Genomic DNA, 16594 nt, shown 5'->3' with positions numbered 1-16594 from the left:
TTTTATGAATGTATATGTGTACAGTTTTGAACATTTGCGAATCCTCATCCTCCACATCTTGAACAGCTTTACCTGTTTGTACTTCCTGTACTGAACAACCAGGTGGCACGCTTCACCGAAGGAATGACAGAGAGTACCTGTATCCCGCTAGCGAAACTGGAGACCGGGCTCCCATCTTTCAACCAGGTCAGACTTGGGGCGGGGATGCCTCTGGCTTCGCATTCTAACCTCACCAGGTTATTAACCACCACCGCCACCGTGCTACTGCTGCCAGAAATGGACGGCGGCACTGAAAAGGGCAAAATATTAATAAATGAGATACGTTATTAACACCACAGAAGATGTCCGTCATCTGTTGTCCACGTGGGCTCTGGGTCCATTTTTTGGTTGTTGTTGCCATTTCTGTCACTTTTCTTATTGGGGATTCTAATTACATCTATCCTACAAGGTAGGGCAAGGATCAGTTTCTCCATTTCACAGATGAGGAAGATGAGGTTCTGTGCCTTTGTTTAGAAAATCCAGTTTTGATGCCAGGGTGGATTTCTATTTTTTGATTTCCAGGCTCTTGTGTGTGTGTGTGCGTGTATCCCTCCACTGTGTCTACTCTGGCATGTTAACTACCAACTCCTCTCAAAAGCGTTATTAGAGATAGTAAGTAGGAAGCACTTGTTTAAAAATATGATTCTGATGCAGTATTTACAAACAGGGTTCTTGTCCTTGATGATAAGATTGTCAATGACTATTTCAACAATTCATCTAAAGCAAACTCAGGTTCGACAACATGTAAAAATAGAGCATTTTAATAGGAATCAGAAATCAATTTGTCCATTTTAGAACACCGTGCTCTTACGTAAAGATGACAATAACATACTGTGTACAACATTTCCACTTGAATTTCATAGGACTTAATCATTTCGCATGGGTCTTTACCCCACGATGAACTAAGGAAAAGAGGCACTAACCGTGTACTTGAAGACTGTAAAACAACTCTGTAGCACCAGCTGAGTTGATGGCCACACATTTATATATGCCCGCATCTGTGATCTGAGCGCTTTCAATGTCAATGACCTGTCCCCTGTTCAGGAAAGTCACACTGGTGGAACCTGAGAGCGGATGATTATCTTTGTACCATGTAATAACTGCAAGGGGAAGAGGAGAGAAGACCATCTATTTAATATTTTTTAAAAGCTCAATACATGCATGAAATTGGAACTTAACTAAAATAGTAATGATTGCTTTATTCTCGTGCTTATCATTTCACTGTTTAATCTGTTTAAGTGTCTTTTTGGGTTGATTTATACAAGGAAGTAACCTTAAGGAAAACATGAATAGCCAAGCCAATATAAGAGTCCTAATGTATCAATATTGTTTGGTAGCAAAACTTTTTACTGGTTCTATTTCTTGTTGTTCTATACACTGCTCTTCTATAGAAATGTTCTTTTTGCACCTAATCAAAACCAAATATATCCATTATTAGCCTCAAGAGTTTATGTTAATATTCATTCATAGGAATAACTTACCAGTCACTGATGGGAATAAACAAAATAATAGTTTCATCAAATGATTGATTTATAAAGATAATCAATGTGGACTAGATAAAAATACGTTTTTCAACATAAATGTATATAAAATATCATTCTGTGTTTTGTGGACACAGTAAGGACTATAAGACGATTAATTATTCACATATTTCTACATTGTTTAAATGGGTAAATTATTTCATGGAGTTAAAAGCAGTGAAAATTTGAAAATACCATCTACCTAAGGGTGCCCTTGAAATGTATCTACAATCTTTCGTTTACTAGTAATTACTGTATTGTATTCATAAACAGACTTAGCTATTCCTAGAAATATTAACGTATTAATACGTTATAGATTCCACAGGTAAACATACCAGGCAGGGGATTCCCTGTGGCCTTGCACTCCAGCTGTATAGGGTTGTTCAGCACCACGGTCTCGTTCAGCATCTTCCCTGCATCCTCCAGGCTGGGTGGTTCTGCAAGAAGCCCAGACAGATCACTAATTCACATAAATACAGCACTTAAAACGGACACGGTTTGCTCAGTGGAAGTTATCATTTCTTCCTTTCATATATATATATGTATATATCCACACACACACACATATATATTTGGAGTAAAACTGAAGCATAAATTAAATAGAATTGAAAGGGTAAAAGTTTCTTTGGACCTGGAGAACATTATGCTAAGTGAAATAAGACAGTCAGAGAAAGACAATACCAAACAATTTCATTTCTATATGGAATCTAAGAACTAAACCAATAAGCAAAATGGGGACCGTCTCATAGACAGAGAGCAGGCTGACAGCTCTGGTGGGGCAGGGATGGGGTGGAGGGATTGAGCAAAAGGAAAAACACTCATGGACAAGGGCGACAGTGTGGTGATCGTGGGGGAGAGGGGGACGCAAGGGTATAAGAGGTAATGGAAAAATAAGATTCAAAAAATAAAAGCAAAGAAAAAAAGTAGAACTGAAGAACAGGAGGAAAAAAGATCTTAGCAAGTTTTCTGGACCATCCATTTCTCTGCACTGAGATAGGAAAATCTTTACGAGTGTAGATTGGCTGAGTGGTCATAAATGTTAAAGGATTTATTTTATTCCAATAAATTTGATTGGTCTGACGATGAAGTGCCTTTACCAAGAAGTAATGTATTTCATTTGAACTCTTCCCAGGAAGAAGAAATCAATACTTCCCCCAAATATCTGACTTTATCTTCGGATAGTACCATTTTAAACCATTTCAGTGAAATGAGAATCATATTTTTATTTATTACCAGTATTTTTCCTTTGGATGTACAAGTTACAATTAAATTGTTGGTGAAATAAAACAGAAAATTACTTTAATTTTTTTACACTTGCAATAACATCCTTTTATTTCCAGACAGACACACAAATTTTACCTACGATAACATTTGGTTACTTGTTATCACTCACTCTTTAGGACTTCCTGCTTTCTCTTTTTTTAAAAAAAATTTTATTGTTATTCAAATACTGTTTTTAACTTTAAATAATCGTAGAAAATTCTATTATTTAATGTGAGAATTCACAAAGTCTAAGTTATAGTGTAATATGAATGATAATTGGTAACAATATCCATGGTTTCAACATTGTTTTAAGGAGAACATAAGAGATGCCAGGGTGAAAAAATTGTAAGTAAACTAGAGGTCTTTTTTATTTAGAGAAATGCTGTAGATGTAAGTTACTATTTGAAGTTTATAAAACTGCGTGTTAAAGAATTGCTAAATTTAACTCATTCAATGTCCTCAAGCCCTCTACCCCCCCTCACATATAACCAAACAATGGATCCATTGATTTAGCAAAAGTGGAAGAGGGAAAGACAATGGGGAACAATGAAAATGATTAGATTTAAATAAGATAGCAGAAATAAAATTAAATATTTCAATCAAGAGCATAAGTGTGAGCTCACTTTCTTGTTCATTAGGTAAAGAGTTATTAACAGTGAAGGTTAACGTGAATTTTTTAAATTTAAAAATCCAAGTGGATAAAAAATACAAATTTAGAAACCCACAAACATGTTCACGATAAGAAGCCCAACAGAGGTGTACCAGGACAAGAACAGTGACATCCATGTCTCACAACAGGGATACAAAGGAAAAACCCTTAGGTTCTAAGCAATATGCTTTTTATTCATTAACCTGTTCCAATGCATGAACAACCCATTATAATGACACTGCTTTATGCACTGAATAACAAAGCAAAAATTGTTAAAAAGGAAGAAAAATGTGAAAAATCTAAAAGTAGTATATTTTAGTATGTCTTTTTCAGAAATTGACTATGTAGTGAAATAGAAAGAGTTATAAAGAATTCGAAAATTAAAATTACCCATCAGATGTATATGTATGTTTGTATACATGTGTATTAATAGTTAAAAAAGAACATATATTATTTTTAAATGCCTATAGACTATTTTCAAAGTAACTATATATTGGACCATAAACTGTCAATAAAGCATTTATACCATAATTTAATAAAACAATTTATTAATAAATTGAACAGAAATCAATAGTACAAATATAAAGTTTTCTGCCCTGGTTGGTGTGGCTCAGTGGATTGACCGCTGGCCTGCGAACCAAAGGGCTGCAGGTTCGATTCCCAGTCAGGGCACATGCCTGGGTTGTGGGCCAGGTCCCTAGTAGGGGGCGCGCAAGAGGCAACCACACATTGATGTTTCTCTCTCTCTGCCCCTCCCTCCCTTCCCCTTTGTCTAAAAACATAAATTAATAAAAACCCTTAAGAAACCCAAACTTAAAAGAATATAAAACTTTCTATATAAAGAAAAAAACATTATAGAGAAAATGAAAATAAAAGTACAGAATTAGAAAATATAAATTAGAATGAGATTAAAATTATAACCAATGAAATGTCACAAGAAGTACATTACTCAAAGGAAAATTTACAGCCCTAATTAATACATTAAAATTAATTATTAATGAAAATCGATGTTCTAATCATTCAACTCAGACTCTAGAAAAAGACCAATTAGATAAGCCAAAAGAAGTCAGGAATAAAGAAGTAATAAAAATAAAAGTGAAATACAATACCAAAGAAAACAACAAAAGCAACAAAAATAAAAATAACCAAAACAATAAAAATAAAAGCGAAATGCAACACCAAGCAAAAACAACAAGAACAGCAATGACGTTCAAAGTTGTATTTTCCCAAGTTTAAAATAAAGTCTGTCCTCAGAAGTAGCTGTGTGTCTGGGTCAGATTTCTGATTTTCTGGAAGTTATTCCTAAAGATAAAGATAAAGCCTTCAAGAACCCACTCCTCCTGAACACCTGTAGTCCCTCTGCACCCATATAATTCAATATATTAGCTGCCTTTTTGTTTAAAATGCCTAGAATATTTCTGTTTTCTCTACTGAATTCTGATTTATGATATGCTATGAAAGGGCAAAAAAACACTTAAAAATGGCTATCTGACTTTTTCAACTGGAAAGCAAAAATAATTAGTCTGTGGCCCATTTCTTCAAAACAGTTATTTGGATCCTCACTTAAAGCCTTCTGGACTGAAGTGATCATTGAAGGCTTGGACAGACTGTGTAGCCGCCTCGATAAAACAATATGGTAGGAATTAGAAATGAAAGGCCCATGGAGTGGGTTGGTTGAACAGATTAGATGTCAGCAAGAATGGCGGAGTAAGGACTCCAAAAGTCCACTCTTCCTTTAAAAAAGAAACACACACACACATGCACACATACCCAAGAGCTGGAATTGTTGTTCAACTTTTCCAGATCTCTGGATTAGTCATCAAAAAATTCCCACAAAGAAAATGCCAGGCACACGTGACTCTGCTGGTGAATTCTACCAAACATTCAAGTAAGATTAACATGAACCCTTCACAAACTCTTTCAAAACAGAGCAGAGAGGGAACACTTTTCAAATCATGCTAAGAGGCCAATTTTATCATGATAACAAAACCAGATGGAGACAACCAATCAAAAGACATGACAGGCCAATATACCTTATGAAGACAGGCACAAAAATAATCAGCTAAATACGAGTGAGGTGAATCCAGCAATATGTAAACACATTATGTAACATGACTAAGAAAGACTTATCCCAAGAAAGCAGGGTTGGTTTAACATGAAAATCAATCAATTTAATCAAGCCAGTGTGGTATCTAAAAATTAACTGAAGACGAATTACAGACTTAATGTAAGACCTGCAGCCACAAAACTCCTAGAAGAAAATATAGGGACAAAGCTCTTGACATTGGTCTTGGCCAGGACACCAAAAGCACAAACAACGAAAGCGTAATAAACAAAGGAAATGACATCAAACTAAAAAGCTCTGTACAGAAAGGAAAGCATCAACAAAATGAAAAGGCATCCTACAAAGTAGGAGAAAATATCTGCAAACCATACATCTGATCTGGTAAAAAGTTAATATCCAAAATGTACGAGAAACTTACACTATGCTATACTAAGCTTACACTGTGACAAAGAAGGAAATCCTGCCACTTGAAACAACATAGACGAACCTCTTAGGTCATTATGCTGAGTGAAATAAGCCAGACAAAGACGAATACCACATGACGTCACTGACATGTGGAAAAGTTAAACTCATGGAAGCAGAGAGTAGAACTGGGATTACAGGGGCTGGGGGATGGGAGAAATGAGGAGAGGCTGGTCAAAGGGCAACAGCCTTTGGTTATAAGATGGATAAACTGAAGATCTAATTTACAGCTTGGTGACTACAGTCAATGGTAAGGAGAAAACAGCTCTCAAGTGTTCTCACTACACACACACACACACACACACACACGGAACTATAGGTCAAGAATGTGTTAATCTGATTGTAGTAATCATTTCGCAAAGTATGCATGTATCAAAGCATCATACTTTAAATATGTATAATTTTATTTGTCAATTATGCTTCTTCTAAAGTGGGGGGAAATTGAATACAAAGGACAGTGTGGTCCAGCCATAAGTACAGAGGTTTAGGCAATGGAATAGAATTGAGATTATAGAAATAAACACATCCAAAGTCAAATAAACACATCTAATAGTCTTGCAATGTAAGTTTAGGTGAACACTTTTCTAGACAAAAGCATTAGTAAGGTAACAATACGTTATGATCACAATGAGAAAATGGCTGCATACTCCAAGCAGGAGGTTGAATTCCATACAGCTTGTTGGTTTTTTCCATATTCTCCTTCTCCCAAAGCTGTATCATGCCAAAACCACAGGATCTTCTTCTGAACACGTCATAAGCTAGATTCTGCCTATTACTTTAATCCCTCAAAGGCATGAATTAACTTTTCAAATCTTGATTAAATTTGAATTAATTTAAAACTGATCTAAAACTAATATGGGTGGGTTAATCCTCCCTGACCACCAAAATGACTATATAGTGAGTAATAAATTCATCTATACTGAGAAAATAGCAGATTCTTGAACTAAAATTATCCATTAGGAAAGAAAAAAATGTTCCCCCTACATTATTTTTTGGGGGAAAAATATTCCCAAGTCTCCTTTAGGTTACAACTGAGCTATTAAGTGAAACACAAACCTAGAGTAACCTTCTTAAAGTGGGTGTTAGCAGATGTCAGCCTAGCAAATACTTCAAAATAATAAGATTAAATTAAGGGTGCTCCATTATGGTTTTCACCAGGCAACTGATACAGACCCCAGACAGTTCCTGACCCACAGGAAAGAACTTAAATATGTTTGTTAAAATGTTGGTGCCATGAGAAGGGCCAGGAGCCAATGATGTGTTTGGCCAAAACAGTGGGTAAGCTGCCATATGATGACTGGGAACCAGACACCAGGCTAAGCGTTTCACGCAGACTCATTCACCGAATCCTCACAGCAACCTCCCCAATCATGGCGTCATCATTTCCCTGCCCATTTTACAGATGAGGAAACTGAACGTGCAAGCAGTTAATCCTTAAACTCACTGTTCTACAGCTGTTGCCTGGCAGTAAATGAATCCAATTCAAAGCCCATGCTTTTATTTACTTCTGGGTGCTTCACCATGGCTGATTTTTCCTGGGAAATAATTAAGTGCAGATGAAATAAATGCTTGAGCCATTAGACCCGATATGATCGTTTGTGGAAACATCTGTCTCACTTGGCAAATACCTGAGGTTTAGACATAATTTCATAGCTCAGTCTTGAGAATTAGAACTTCCAGAATTATGAAAACTTGATGATCAAAAAAGGACCACCTACTGAGAGCCACTGCCTTCTTAAAAACATACAACACCCCCTGGAGACCCCAGAGGGGTCTTAGGAATGTTCCTTTTCTCATGATCATGACTTGGTCTTCCAGTCAGACCAGCCAGCCACCCTTACTTTAGCTTTAAGAAAGACTTTTTTCCCATGCTTGAGAAGAATGGAAGCATCCATGATCTTTTTTTTTTTATAAGAAAAGAAAATACTAAACAGCTGGGAGGTTGACTTCCTTGGGACTGAAAACTTTTAGATGACAGCTGTTATAAATGCTCATTTTCTGAATGTGTTACCACAACAGTAAAGGTAAAGGTACCCCAAATATTGTAAAGGTACCCCAAAAGTAAAAACAAATCTTAACTTAAAAGGCAACTACAGAATTGATTAAATAAATTAATAAATGAACGAAATTAAATGCTACCTGCTTCCTTATCCAACTTTTCAATGTCCCTTTTAATATACAGCACCAGAATTAGATGTATTATGGTACTTCGGAAGCATTCAGAGGGCAAGAGTGTAACAGGACAGCCCAGGCCAGGTGGCTTAGTTGGTTGGAGCATCATCCCATATGACAAAAAGATTATGGGTTGAAGCCCCTACTGGGGCACATACCGGGTCTCTCTCTCACATTGATCTCATATCAGTGTTCTCTCTCTCTCTCTCTCTCTCTCTCTCTCTCTCTCTCTCTCTCTCTCTCTCTCTCTCTCGGAAGTCAATAAACATATCCTCAGGTGAGGATTAAAAAAAAAAGAGTGTAACAAGATCAATTCCTCTCTTGTTTTTCATAGTATGAGGCTTCAGTTACTGACTTCTAAGATTGATTAACTATTGTTAAATGAACTGCCCAGTCTACAGTAATAGAAGAAAGCCATTAATACGTCTAGTATTTCAGTGGGTGGAGTCTTTAAGCCGCTTTTTTCCGCCCTCTTCTGATGTGGTTTTTCACACCAGATTAACTTGTCCTTTTAACCTCTGAGATCTTTTTGAAATCTGTCATCAACCAACCCCTTAGAAATGCCGACACTTTTTAAAAACAGCTCCAGTTCTCGCTGGAGTTGTTACTACAGGTATTGAAGAGGTCAAATTTGGGGTCATTTGTATTTGGCGCAACACTGCTGCCCTGAGTGCAAAGGTGATACCCCAACTTTCGGCACAGATTCCTGTCATACTCACTTAGCCAACGACTTCCTCCAGGTGGATCACAATAAGTATTAAGTTAAAAGTTCCCTTTAGTCTTTATTCTCCGTTCAGGCTGATGAACTGTTATCCAGAAACGTCAAGATGGTATTAGGTAAAACATTTTCAACTAGTATTGTATTCAACTAGTATTCAACTATGTATTTGCGATCCATATCAAGAAGACTGTTTTATATTCTCCATCTGACTTGGTCATTTTTAATAAATCCTTATAAGGACTCATCTTCTGTTCTTCTTTCTTCTCACATGGACCCAGATAGTCTTCCAGCTTGTATCCCCACTCTCCGGTGATTTTCCGTGTAGCTGTGTGTACCCTAACTGCATCTCCTGCTAAGGTATATTTTGTTGCCATAATCAGACCCTAGGTTTACAGACACGCTTTCCTAGGTAGTGGCTCTGCTTTTTCTCTTCTGTTTTTGCTATGGATTTGATGAGATATTTGCTTTCCCTCACGGCCTTTGGTTTTCAGTCATTCTTGACCACCCTGACAAGGCTCTAGTCCAGTCTCCAGAGTTTGGGCCAATGTTTCTCCATGTAATGGCACACAGATGCCTTGCATCAGGAATGTGGTTTCAGATGATCTTGGGTCAAGCCCAGGAAACTGTAGTTTTAACATGCAATATGTACAATTTTTATGAGCATTGAAGTTTGAGTGCCCCAAATAATAAAGTTTGATTCTTCACGGTTCTGGGGACATACATTCTGTTCTCCAATACAGAGTCATCATTTAAGTATTTCAAGCCATTCTAGACACCAAAAACATCCTTCTTTTTGATAACCTGGGAGAGTAAACGTGGGAGATATTTTATACCTAATGTCTGTAATCCTCAAAAGCACTCCACAAGTCAGATATGTAGAGAAAATAAGTGGTTAGCTCAAGGTTACCTAGATCACGATTAGCACAGAATTTAAGCCATGGTCAGCCAGACCCCAGTGCGTGAGATGACTGGGATGTAACAAGCTATCCCACTTAACTGTTTCCTCTTAGCCAACAATGGAGACCAGATAAGGACAGACATGTTTGCAAAGGAGAAGGTAAATAGCTTACAGAAGGAGGAGAAAGGGGGCCTGAGGGTAGAAACATGAGGAAAACAGAGCGAGCTCTTTCCAGCCTACTGTTAGATGGAAGTGGAGGTCCAAGTAGATGCTGAGACAGCTGCTAAAGAGCATGAGGGACATGCATTAGGCCTTATGAGGAGCAAGGTAAATTCAAGACAACTTAAGGGAGAACAGGGTCGGCCTCTCCCCAAAGCCTCAAGTTTGGTGAGCCCATTCCAAGATGGTTACAGTCAGATACTGGTTGTTCAAGGTCCTTGTAAGGAACATGGTTGGTGTGTATGATGTCCGTAAAAGTTCATATTTAGGGAATAAATTGGTTTATTGGAAACATTTAGCGAACTGATGTTTTGAATCTTCTAACTGGTTGATTTAAATAAAAGAAAACATGTGAAGAAACAGATTAGAAGAATTCAATGTTCAATTTAAATGTTTTTAATTTACTTAGTATTTATTCTTTCATTGGTTAAGTATTCACTGACTGCCTAATATGTACCTGGAATTAAGCTAGTGGCTGGGACATTCATCCAGGCTAAACTTTTCAGTAAATGTGCAGTGACTATGTAAATGAATGAATGAATGAACAAATGAATGAATGAACGTTTTAACGGGAATCACATGAATAATGTAGAGAAAATAAATAAGGCTGAGGCAGAGATCTTGAATAGCTCTCTGCAGATATCCTTGGCTGAATTAGGAAAGTTCAACCCTATACTTCTTAGCCCTTTCTGATGACTCTCCAGAAACAGAAGTGTCACATTCAAGGTCAGGTAGTCTTTCAAGTCTAATGTGGAGCTGTAATGTTCATGAGGTGTTCCATGGCCACCGGACTTTTTTATTAAAGCACAAGAGAGAAGATCCTGCCTGAAGGATAGCTTCTTCTCACAAAATCCCTCCTTTAGGCAGGCAAGAAAATCACAGACAATGCTAAGGAACAACCTTGCAACTTGTCTTTTCAACAAGTTACCCTCAGAAAGTTATCAACAGAATTGACATACTTTAAGACACAGGGTAGTGTGTTCATTTAATTATAAGCCCTAGTACATCTTATTTGACAACCTGAAAACTAAAGACCTTCATGTGAGCAATTATAATTACAGTAGTTGTTTTTTTAATACAGGCTAAAATAAACACTTGTTTGCTTATACTGCAATTCAGTAAAAATGAGCATACCACGTTAAAAATAAAGTCTCGTGTTAAGACATGGGAGGGGGCATTACCATGCACGTGCAGGTGAATGTGCTGCTGTGCTTCTCCAGCTGCGTTGGTGGCAACACACGTGTATCTGCCAGCATCTTCCATCAAGGCTCTGGTGACTTGCAGAACTCGCCCAGAGGACTGTATCTAATTGGGAGCAGAAAGCATGGTAGCATTTGGTACTTAACACTTGGACTTGAAAACCTTTGTGGAGAGAGACAAACTCATTTGCGTTTGTAATATCCAATTATACTTTCATGCCAGTATCTTAATTATCTCTTAAAAGATTAGAGCCAAATTACTTCACCCTACACAAGAAAATAAACTAACTGGATTGAAAAGCTTCTTTTATTCATTGGAAAACACAAAATAACCTAAGGCTAGCCTGCTGGTAGAGTCATAAAACTCCACTGAATCAAAGACTTTAGCACTGAACTATGAGTTATGTGATTAAAATTTAAGCTATTTGAGAAACCATGGTCACATTTCTATAACACTTCATGAATAGTTCTAAAACAACAATGTTTTTTTTATGAAATGGTCACAGGGGCCAGAAAAACAATAAAAATTATAAAGTGTAAGTAACAGAAATGCACATAAATTTCTTCCTGTTTTTTCCTTACTTCCCTCTTAATCTCACTACAACCATCCACCTTCATTTTGGAATCGGCGAGGTTCAGCGGTTATCTTGTCATCTACAGCATTTGGCATTGTTGGCTATGTTTTCCTTGATCACTCTGCTCTCTGGGTATTGAAGACACAGCATTTTCCCATAGCTGTCATTCTCTGACTTCCTTAGATGACTTTCCAGAATCCGCTTCTTCCTCCCATAAAGAGGAAACTCAACTAGCTAATAGTTTTCAGCCAAACCCTTGGCTGCAGCAGAGAATCCTGGGCAAACTCCTCGGTTTGCAGTGCTGGCCTTTACTTCTCTCCTGAGCTCAGCACTTGCGGTTCCAGCTTCTGCTGGACAGGTTAGCATGCAAAATTTAACACATCCCCCCAAAGTGCATAACTGTTTCCTGTATCTCTAAACCTACTTCCCATTGCTTGTTTCCAATCTTCTTTAATGGCACCCGCTGTTCTCCCAGTCGCCTGGGTTTTGGAGCCCACTCGGACTCTCCTATTAATTATACCACTCTGTGTTTCTCAGATCCTCCATTTTCCATTCTCAGAGCCACTGTGGGATTATAATAGCCTAATTTATATTCCAGTGTCTCCAACCTCCCAAACTGTTAATCTATCTTGCATACTGTTAGAAGAATAATTTGTCCAAAAGACAAATTTGATCCTTTTCCCAGTCCTCCCTCAAAACTCATTCATGGCTCCCTACTTTGCCCAGAATGAAATCCCAACTTCGCACAGCCCTCCAGCCTAACCGCATCCTGACCCCAAATGATCTTCTCTCCACATATGCCCATGTAAACTCCCTCTATTCTCCAGCCATACTGTACTAAACATGTTAAGGAGCACATTCATATGTTTATACTCACTTTTGCACTTTTGCATATGGTCTTTAAATGCCACAATTTCTTATGACTAACTGGGTCAGTTTTCTCTCTCCTATTTCTTACTGTTTATTCTCCCTGTGGTTTAACTCAACTGTGACCAGGGTTTCAACAATCATCGATATGCCGGCCTCTCCGGCCAGAGCTCTCCTTTGAGCTCTGGGACTATATATCCAGTGGTCTGCCTGACATTTTCACTAGGTTATTTCAAAATCAGCTCAACCCCCCAGGTCTAAAACCCCTCAAACCTGCCCTCCTCCAGAGACTCCTGTCTCACTGGATGGCATGACAATCTGTGCATTCATGTAGGTTAAATTCCTGTTGAGTTTTCCTTGGTAATTTCCTCCCCCTCGCCTTTCGTGAGCAATCATCACTGAACCCTAATGAGGTAACCCATAAATATCTCTTGCATATATCCAAGTACCCTCATCTCCATGGCCAGCATGGGAGTCAAATTTCTATCTTCTCTCACTCCTAGACAAGTAAGCCCTAACTGATTTCTACATATCTACTCTTGATCCTTCAACTCATTCTCCAAAAGGGGCGGGGGAAACCGCTTAAAATGCATACGTGACCATGTTGCTCCTCTCTTAAAACCCTTCAAAGATCTACCATTGCTTTGAAGTAGAAATGAAATCATTAATATTACTTAAATGCCTTCTACTTGCTCTCTGGCGCCCCCTAATGCTACCTCACGCTTGCTCTCTGTTCCTCACTCCACTGGCTGCTTTCAGGTCCTCAAGAGATGTCATCTTTGCCTTTACTTTAAGTTGGTGGCCCATGTACCTGTTCACTGAAATACCCTATTAGTTCTCTCCCATTATTCTACCCATCTAACTCCCATGTCCTCTCCAGATCTCTGCTCAAAGGCTTTCTCCATAAATTACTCATGCTTAAAGGCTTTCCTCATTACCTGTGGTCACACCTCTCTATATTTCTCTATACTTTTGTAGGATTATGTGATAAATATCTATTTCCAGTAAACAGTTGATTACCTGCATTGTGTTTGAAGGCTATACACTGAATCGTTCATTAGCCAAAGTGTAAGACTCATTCCCTTGGATTTGGAGTAGGATTAATAGGAATAATAAGTGAACAGGTATCCACTATGTGTGCTGAGAAAAGAACCCATTATTGAAAACACACTACAAGCGAAGCTCATGTGCACATTAAACAATTAACTTGAACCTAGTAGCAATAGCTATTAATCTGGATTTTAAATGCATCACTTAAATTACCTAGATTTCAAATCTATCTATCTATCAATCTATCTATCCAACAAACATATACTGAGATACAGGTATATGCCAGGAACTGTACTCAGGATGAAGGCTACAGAATGAATTTACTCACAGGGATCGAATCTCTGCCCTCTTGAAGCTTACACACTAGTTACAATATATTTTTCAAGACATTTCAATTAGGTTTATATAGACATGACTTGATCTTGACCTTAGTCTCTGGTGAATATATTGGGGATACGCTCACTTAATGTTGATGAACATTGTTCATGGGTAAAACACCAATGTATCAATCATTAAAGCAGTCATAAATCAAAATAACAAAAGTTAAAAATTGATATCATTATTAAGGTTATCAGTGTTTAATTAATCTCATTCTTCAAATCAAGATATGAAGTTAAATTCTAAAACTGCTAAGGAATACACATATCATTTCAATAAATTTTCTGCAAAATCTGTATGGTAGGAGCATCTACGATTAGGAAAGAAGAACGTGCTACTCCGGGAAGATCTCTGTCACTTTCCCGTGCAGGGCTCACTGATATGCACACTTACTTTGAGGTTTCCGTGGGCCGTGTTCACAGGCTGCCCATCTTTCAACCACGTAAGGGATGGGTTGGGAATGCCGTTGGCTATGCACTGTAAGGTGAGAGGCTTGTATTTCACTACGGCTCTCTCAGAAACACCCGAGGATTTGATGGTCGGAGGAACTAGAGTGAAGAGAGGAAGAAAATGGGATGGAGGAAAGGAAGGGAAGAAGCAGGGAGGGAGGGAACAAGAAACCTTAATCGGTTTGGTTAAAAGTGAAATCATATTATCCCATGGACTTAATTTATATTTTTAGTGATTACTCATTTCATAAATATGGGTCTCTAATTCTCCAAAGAATAACTGCAATCCGCCTGCTTGTTTGGCTGACACCTTCTGGTGTGTTTTCCTAATCTATTGTGACCTTCCCTTTGTAAAGAACCTGCTCGTTAAAGCAGGTCAGTTTCCAGTACCCAGATTGATAGAGCATAACTCTGCCCCCAGCAAGGCTGATGGAGCCCAGGGTGGGAACCCAATTTAAGCTGGCCCTGCCAGGTTCCCTCCCCTGGGACCTGGAGTTGAGACCGAGAAACAGGATTTGCCATGCTCTGTCACGGGACTGAAAAAGCAAGAAGAAAAGACTGTGTAGACAGAAAGGAAAGTGGAGTTGGCGTTCGTGGAAATCTCTGCAGTGACCTCCAAATGCTTCTCCAGTTTCCCATTCCAGTCCCGCTTTCCCAAGTTCTGCCGTCAAGTAAGACACATAAGAACCTGGCAGAAAGTTGCTCCTGTCCTTACAGTGATGGTTTTCCCACTGTTGTGCCAGTTTTGTGAAGGCAGTTTCATGCCCTGGACCCCACAGAACGTCCTCAGCTTCCATTTCTGGAAATGACTTTACTCACACTCCCTCCCGTTTTGGCTAAACCCTTCAATGCTGACGTAACCCTTTTACTCAGAATTTTCTGCCTACCTCTTTTATCTTACTCTCATTCCTCAGACCCTGGCCTTCTAAGCAGTTCCTAACATTTCAGCTCTGTCAGTGTTCATTCGGTATCTCTTGGGTAAGTCTCTGCATTAATAAACTGATTTAAGATCTACCATTATTTAACTGAAATTCCCATTGTTCACATTACTTTCCACAACTCAAGATTTATTCAGAGCTGCAATCTGAATTAGATAATGAAACAATGCAAAAATTAATTTTAAATGTAACATTCTTAGCCCTTCCTCTGCCTACCATGCACAGTCACTTCGAATTCCTTCTTGTGGTCTCCAGCCGCGTTGGTTGCCACACACCGATAAAGGCCTGTGTCTGACACCTGCGCCCGGGCAATAACCAGTTTGCGGCCGTTTAGTAAAACCTTGAATCCGTCCCTTTCATCGATCAGCTGGCCATCCTTCAGCCACCTATAGAAATAAGGCAAAAAAAAAAGAAGCATGGATATAGATTTTAAATAATTAAGCTCCTGGAATATGTGTGTGTGTGTCGAGATACGTATATATCTTGAAGGAACTAGACTTATTTATATATTAGATGTGTGTGCATGTGTGTGTGTGTATAAATTCTCAATTATGCATTTGCCTAGTTTCCTGTTTATTCACTTTATTAAAAAAACTATACATGGGGAAAAGAAAAAAGGAACCCTGGGCCAACTATAGGAACCCATAACTACATGTTGAGTTGCTCCTTCTTCTACTCATGTTTGGTTACAAAATGAGGAAAATGCCCCTAAATACTACTCACTTCAAATGTTTAAATAATATTAACTCGCGAAACGAAAACAGCCCTAAAATGTCTGTGAAATAAAGCCCTGAAATTACATAGCATTATATTGTTTCCTTTCTTCTGAGTTAATCACTTCCCACATAGTTTCGAAATCCTATGGGGGCATATTTTGTCCCCTCAGTTGACTGCGCCTTGGCTGCACATCCTGTAGACCTTGGAAATGGAAGACAGGTGTTCAAGAAATGTTTTGTGAATGAAGGAATGAGAAGAAAATTGGTCAACGTGCAGGGTCCAGCACAAATAATGCCCCTTTTTTAATTATAAACCCTTTTATTACAGAATCATAGGCATGCAATTCTGTAACAACAATATCCCACTCAAGCACACTATGTGACATTCTAGGTGGAATGTTCAAATTAAAACTA

General features: G+C 38.3%; 1 protein-coding gene across 3 annotated transcripts in view; it reads right to left on the bottom strand.

Moving 5' to 3' along the window:
* The window catches only part of HMCN1 (hemicentin 1), a 389618-nt gene that overhangs the window by 136074 nt on the left and 236950 nt on the right, over positions 1 to 16594 (bottom strand). For all 3 annotated transcript variants that reach the window (XM_053658522.1, XM_053658525.1, XM_053658524.1), the window contains exons 34-39: positions 15681 to 15850; positions 14471 to 14625; positions 11190 to 11313; positions 1895 to 1996; positions 963 to 1139; positions 138 to 289 (exon numbers count right to left, since the gene is read on the bottom strand). In XM_053658522.1, coding sequence (XP_053514497.1) covers positions 138 to 289; positions 963 to 1139; positions 1895 to 1996; positions 11190 to 11313; positions 14471 to 14625; positions 15681 to 15850 — 880 coding nt within the window. The remainder of the gene's footprint in view (positions 1 to 137; positions 290 to 962; positions 1140 to 1894; positions 1997 to 11189; positions 11314 to 14470; positions 14626 to 15680; positions 15851 to 16594) is intronic.

Source organism: Artibeus jamaicensis, unplaced genomic scaffold (assembly GCF_021234435.1).
Source record: "Artibeus jamaicensis isolate MK-2021 breed Jamaican fruit bat unplaced genomic scaffold, CSHL_Jam_final contig_2170, whole genome shotgun sequence".
NCBI lineage: Eukaryota > Metazoa > Chordata > Mammalia > Chiroptera > Phyllostomidae > Artibeus > Artibeus jamaicensis.
Note: the sequence above shows the minus strand (reverse complement) of the source record. Positions and strands in the feature narration are given on the sequence as shown.